General features: G+C 35.8%; 1 protein-coding gene across 1 annotated transcript in view; it reads left to right on the forward strand.

Annotated features, from left to right (window-relative positions):
• The window catches only part of LOC107687258 (methyl-CpG-binding domain protein 2-like), a 26,596-nt gene that overhangs the window by 19,626 nt on the left and 1,398 nt on the right, over positions 1-5,572 (forward strand). The window contains exon 4 of the mRNA XM_016484513.1: positions 949-1,207. Within this exon, the coding sequence (XP_016339999.1) occupies positions 949-1,197 (249 nt within the window). The 3' untranslated portion in view covers positions 1,198-1,207. The remainder of the gene's footprint in view (positions 1-948; positions 1,208-5,572) is intronic.

Genomic DNA, 5,572 nt, shown 5'->3' on the forward strand with positions numbered 1-5,572 from the left:
GTGTGTCTGTGTGTGTGTCTGTGTGTGTGACTGTGTGTGCGTGTCTGTGTGTGTGTGTGTGTGAGTGTGTGTGTGAGTGTGTGTGTTCTTCTTTATGAGCATCTGATGACAGCAGCATGCTCAGGATTCTACAGGATCTTCCCTCAATGACAGCGTCTCATCATATTCCTCTTCTCTGACCTCTTCCATTAAAGAGATCATTCATGTCACTCTCTTTCTTTCTTTCTTTCTTTCTTTCTTTCTTCATGACTCAATGACTCACTGAAAATAAATTAAAAGTACAATAATTTAAATAAAATTAATTAAATAATTGAATAATAATAAATAAACATGAAATAAATATGACATAAAAATGTAAAAAAAAAAACGATAAAAATGACAGCACTTAACAAAATTATAAACAAAAATAAAAACTGAAAATATAAAAATACATTTCAAAATATAAATAAAAACAGTAGTATATTAATAATACTAAAATAACACTGGACCTCATTGAATTTCATTAAATAATAATAATAATAATAAAAAATAGATGTTCAGATACTGCTGTTTATCTCGTTTGTTGGTTCAGAATGCATTCTGGGATTGCCGTCCCGGTAAAGGAAACATCTTTTTTTTATTATTTATTTCAGGTTTATTTGACAGGGACAATGCACATCAATAATACATGAATGCACAATGTGCCAGAATGCATCTGCAGTCCCTGGACTGATGGTAAAACTGTCACCCTAAAAATATAAAACAATTATTCAATACATAATACATACATGCTCCAAAATACATAATAAGATAGAGTAAGCAGCATACAGACAGTACTCAACCAAACAACCTCATGTGTGTGTATAGCATAAAAATCTCAACTAGTAAAGCAGACAAGACAAGACGGCAGTAGAATTTAGTTTGTAAAATTAACATTGACACTCAATTAACCACTTCTTTAGGTGAAACTTAAAGGATGTAAGTTGGGACGGAGTTCCACTCACGAACATCAACCTCTTCCACATCAGAAGAGAAGAGAAACCCGGTTTGATTGACAGGCCAGGTCAGAGCCTTCATCCCGCTCTCCTCCTCTTCCTCCTCAGGGAGCAGGAGCTGAAGGTGCATCAGGCGCGCCGCAGTCTGGAAGAAGCTCTGATGGCCGACGGTTTGGCGCGAGCCGCCGAGTCCAGACGAGACACGCAGGGCAGAGCGGCGTAAAGAGAAACAGGTGAGGAGACTTCATTACTGCAGCACTTCACAGAGAGCTATGACACGCATTCAGAAGACAGTATTCAGAACAATTCAGCTCAGGTTTGGTCTCGTCTGACATTGATAGTGTTACTGAAATTGAAAGAACAGTTCAGTTCTGAGATCAGGATGAGTTTGTTTCTTCATCGGGTTTGTAGAAACGTAGCATTGCATCAGTGTCTCAGCAATGGATGCTCTGCAGTGAATGGGTGCCGTCAGAATGAGAGTCCAAACAGCTGATAAAAACATCACAATAATCCACAGCACTCCAGTCCATCAGTTAACATCTGGAGAAGACAAAAGCTGAAACAAATACAGCATTAAGACGTTTTAACTCAAATACATGAGTTCATAATCCATAATAACTCTTCCTCCAGTGAAAAAGTGTTCTGGTGTGAATCAGGAGAGAAATCTGCACAGATCAAGCAGCGTTTAAGTGATGTGATGTGATGTGACCTGTGGCCAAGTATGGTTACCCATACTAGGAATTAGTGCTCTGCATTTATCCCATCCAAAGTGTACACACACAGCTCTAAACAAATCTGTGGCTGGATTTTGATGTTAGAGACAACAGCAGATGCACTTTTTCACTGGAGGAAGTGTTATTATGGATAGAGGATTCATATTTTAGCCATTTTGACGTTAAAACGTCTAATTGATGGATTTGTTTCTTACAAACACGCAGCTTTTGTCTTCACAAGACGTTAACTGATGGACTGGAGCTGTGTGGGTTACTTGTGGATTATTGTGATGTTTTTATCAGCTGTTTGGACTCTCATTCTGATGGCACCCAAGTGATGTGATGTGATGTGACCTGTGGCCAAGTATGGTTACCCATACTAGGAATTAGTGCTCTGCATTTATCCCATCCAAAGTGTACACACACAGCTCTAAACAAATCTGTGGCTGGATTTTGATGTTAGAGACAACAGCAGATGCACTTTTTCACTGGAGGAAGCATTATTATGGATTATGGACTCTATGTATTTGAGTTAAAAACGTCTTAATGCTGGATATGTTTCAGCTTTTGTCTTCTCCAGATGCTAACTGATGGACTGGAGTGCTGTGGATTACTTGTGGATTATTGTGATGTTTTTATCAGCTGTTTGGACTCTCATTCTGACGGCACCCATTCACTGCAGAGCATCCATTGCTGAGACACTGATGCAATGCTACGTTTCTACAAACCTGATGAAGAAACAAACACATCTGCATCTCGGATGAACTGAGGGTGAACACATTACAGCTAAAGTTCATTATTCCTTTAAGAGTCTTTAAAATCTGACTTTATCAACATGTTTTCTGCAGCATCAGGTTCAGTTTAAATTCTCTGTGTGTTAATATTTGATCAGTAGCAGCACATGCACAAGCATCTCTCTCTCTCTCTCTCTCTGAGGTCACGCTGCCATCAAATATTCAGAGCCTCATTAAGACTTGATGAAGAGTCACATCACTTCAGCCTCTTCATCATCATCATCATCTTCCTCTGACTCTTTTTTTAAAAGGGAATTAATAGTTAATGTTCCGTCAGTGAGCCGTACCGGTTTGGTTTTTCCTCCGTCTGAATGCTGATGCTCGTCGACAGAATTAATCAGACGGGCTGCTTTGCATTCGCTGCTTCACTGAGCTCTTTCTCTCTCTGAGCAATAAAACATCAGAAATATCCGCTGGGTGGAATTAGTGCAACGAACGGCTTTATTTCCACAAGCTCATCTTTATTTTATTCTATGCCATGATAAAAGCTCTAATGCGTCATGTGGTGTTTTTACCTGATGTTCACACATAATGCACTTTTGCATTGCTCTTCTATGCTTTTCCAGTGTAAACATGCATGAGACGGACAACTTTGAGAATTGTGCATGCATCATTTGGAGTGTTTTTGGAGCGCATGTGCTGTTTTAATTCATGTTGTTCAACTTAACCCTTATATCATGTTCAAATAGATTCAGGGTATGATCATGATGCTCTGGGTCAATTTAGTACAGTTAATCAAAAATCACACTGTTAAAAACCATATTTCAAAACTTTTGCTGGAAACAACAGTTGTTTTACATGAAATGTGAATATTATAAATAGTATTTAAAATATTTTGCTTTATTTTATATGATTTTATTTTTAAATCTAGCATTAATACTTCTCACACATTACAAAAAAGTAAACATGGGAACATTTTTTAAAACCATATTTTACAACTTTTTTAACCAATTTTTCTGAAATGTGAATATTATAAAAAGCATTTAAAATATTTAGTTTTATTTTACATTTAAAATCTAGATTTAAATTTTTTTTTTTTACAAATGTTTATTTTTAATTTTTTTAACATGAATACTTCTCACACATTACAAAAAAGTAAATATGAGAACATTAAAGAAACTGTATTCGACAGCTTTTGTTAAACAATAGTTTTTCATGAAATGTGAATATTATAAACGGTTTGTTAAATGTTTTATTTTAAATAAAAAAAAATATATATATTTTTTGTAATTTGTAAATAAATTTTTCTTACGCATTACCAAAACCATTTTTATGAATGTGAATATTATAAACAAAATTGTAAATATTAGTAAAAAAAAAAATTCTGACACATTGCCAAAAAGTAATCATGCGAACATTTTTAAAACTGTATTTGACAAATTTTGTTAAACAATTGTTGATTGCTTCTGTTGTCCTCATTTGTAAGTCTCTTTGGATAAAAGCGTCTGCTAAATGATTAAATGTAAATGTAAATACCCTCAGAGAGTCAAAACTTCCCAGTTCCTGACTCTAAATGAGAAATAGTCTCACAATTTCAAGAAAACATCCTTGTTTAGCCAGTATTTCCAGCATCTCACAAATGTGTTGTGGGTCAGATTGATCCAGAACATAATATAAGGTAGAAGAAGCTAATTTAAAAAAAAATGCGTTTCTTTCTTTCTTTTATTTTTACTCCACTGCCCTGCGTCTCAATTTTTTAAATGCAAAAACACATTCTGTGTGAATGGCCTCTAATAGTTAGAGTTAGTTAGGCTTCTTGCATGGTAGTATTTTTGCTGTATGTGAAATCAATAACATGAACATCATATGTTAATGAGCTGATGATCGTGATGCCATCGTGATTTCTGCAGCTGGTTTTATCACACAGATGAAGGTCAGTAAAGAGTTTGTTTGCATGTTTGCTGACGTTTATCTCTCGATGGGATTGAATGCGTTTATCCGACACAAATTAGCGCACGCACGGAAACCAGTAGCATTTGCATTTATTCCACTCGTGTGTTTGTAAGATAAACTAGATAAAAAAGTTTGTCAAGACAAACTTTAGGTTGGCTTGAGAAAGCCTAGCCTGAAAGTTTAAAGTAGTTCTAAAAGCCTGAAGTTTGAAAATGTAGATAGAATAGATAGATGTTGATAACATGTTTCTAGCATGATTAGCATGTTTTTAGCATGATTAGCCTGTTACTAGCATATTGCTGGCATGATTAGCATGTTGCTAGCATGTTTCTAACATGATTAGCAAGTGACTAGCATGTCGCTAGCATGATTAGCAAATTTACTAGCATGTCGCAAGCATGTTTCTAGCATGATTAGCATGCTACTAGCATGTCGCTAGCATGATTAGCAAGTTACTAGCATGTCGCTAGCATGTTTCAAAATAACAACTCGCAGTTATGCCGTTGAATTTGCTAGTATGCTAGAAAAAGGTAGATTTGAAAAGATCTGCAGAAAGCCTGTGTGCATCCAGTCGCATTGACCAAACCCAACGAGTCTCTTTATAATAGCGGTGTGTTTAATGTTTAATTAATGCTTGTGCTTTCAGGCAAACTCTTAAATTGTGGGGCAGTTTGTGTTAATTACCCCCCTTATCCTGAGATCTCCGCGTAAGTGCTAATGAAGATGCAAATTACCGCTCCGCTCCTGGATTGATTGTACAGCTCTCTCTTTATTCCTGTGCATTACAACTTAAAAGTGCCGTATTTATGTACATCACACATTATTTTTCCAACACTCTGCGTGTGCAAGATGATGTGTGTTTCCTGAGGTAATTAAAAACACTTTTTATGATGATTAGGTTTAATTGTGCTTGTAAATATGTTCCATGTATTAGGCCAAATTACTGGAAAAAAAAAATCCACACAGAGAGATAAAAGTGTTTTTATATCATTTACTTGTAATTGAATATGGCAGCTTATTGTACAGAATGAATTAAAGCTCTATGGAGCTCTATAGAACAAACAAAATCATGTTTACATGGCATTTCACTGATAAACATGAAAGGAATTGTGCTGAAAATGTCCTCACCCTCAGTTCATCTGAGATCAGGATGAGTTTGTTTCTTCATCAGGTTTGTAGAAATGTAGCATTGCATCAG

Source organism: Sinocyclocheilus anshuiensis, unplaced genomic scaffold, assembly GCF_001515605.1.
Source record: "Sinocyclocheilus anshuiensis isolate Anshui unplaced genomic scaffold, SAMN03320099.WGS_v1.1 scaffold745, whole genome shotgun sequence".
In the NCBI taxonomy this organism is placed as follows: Eukaryota; Metazoa; Chordata; class Actinopteri; order Cypriniformes; family Cyprinidae; genus Sinocyclocheilus; species Sinocyclocheilus anshuiensis.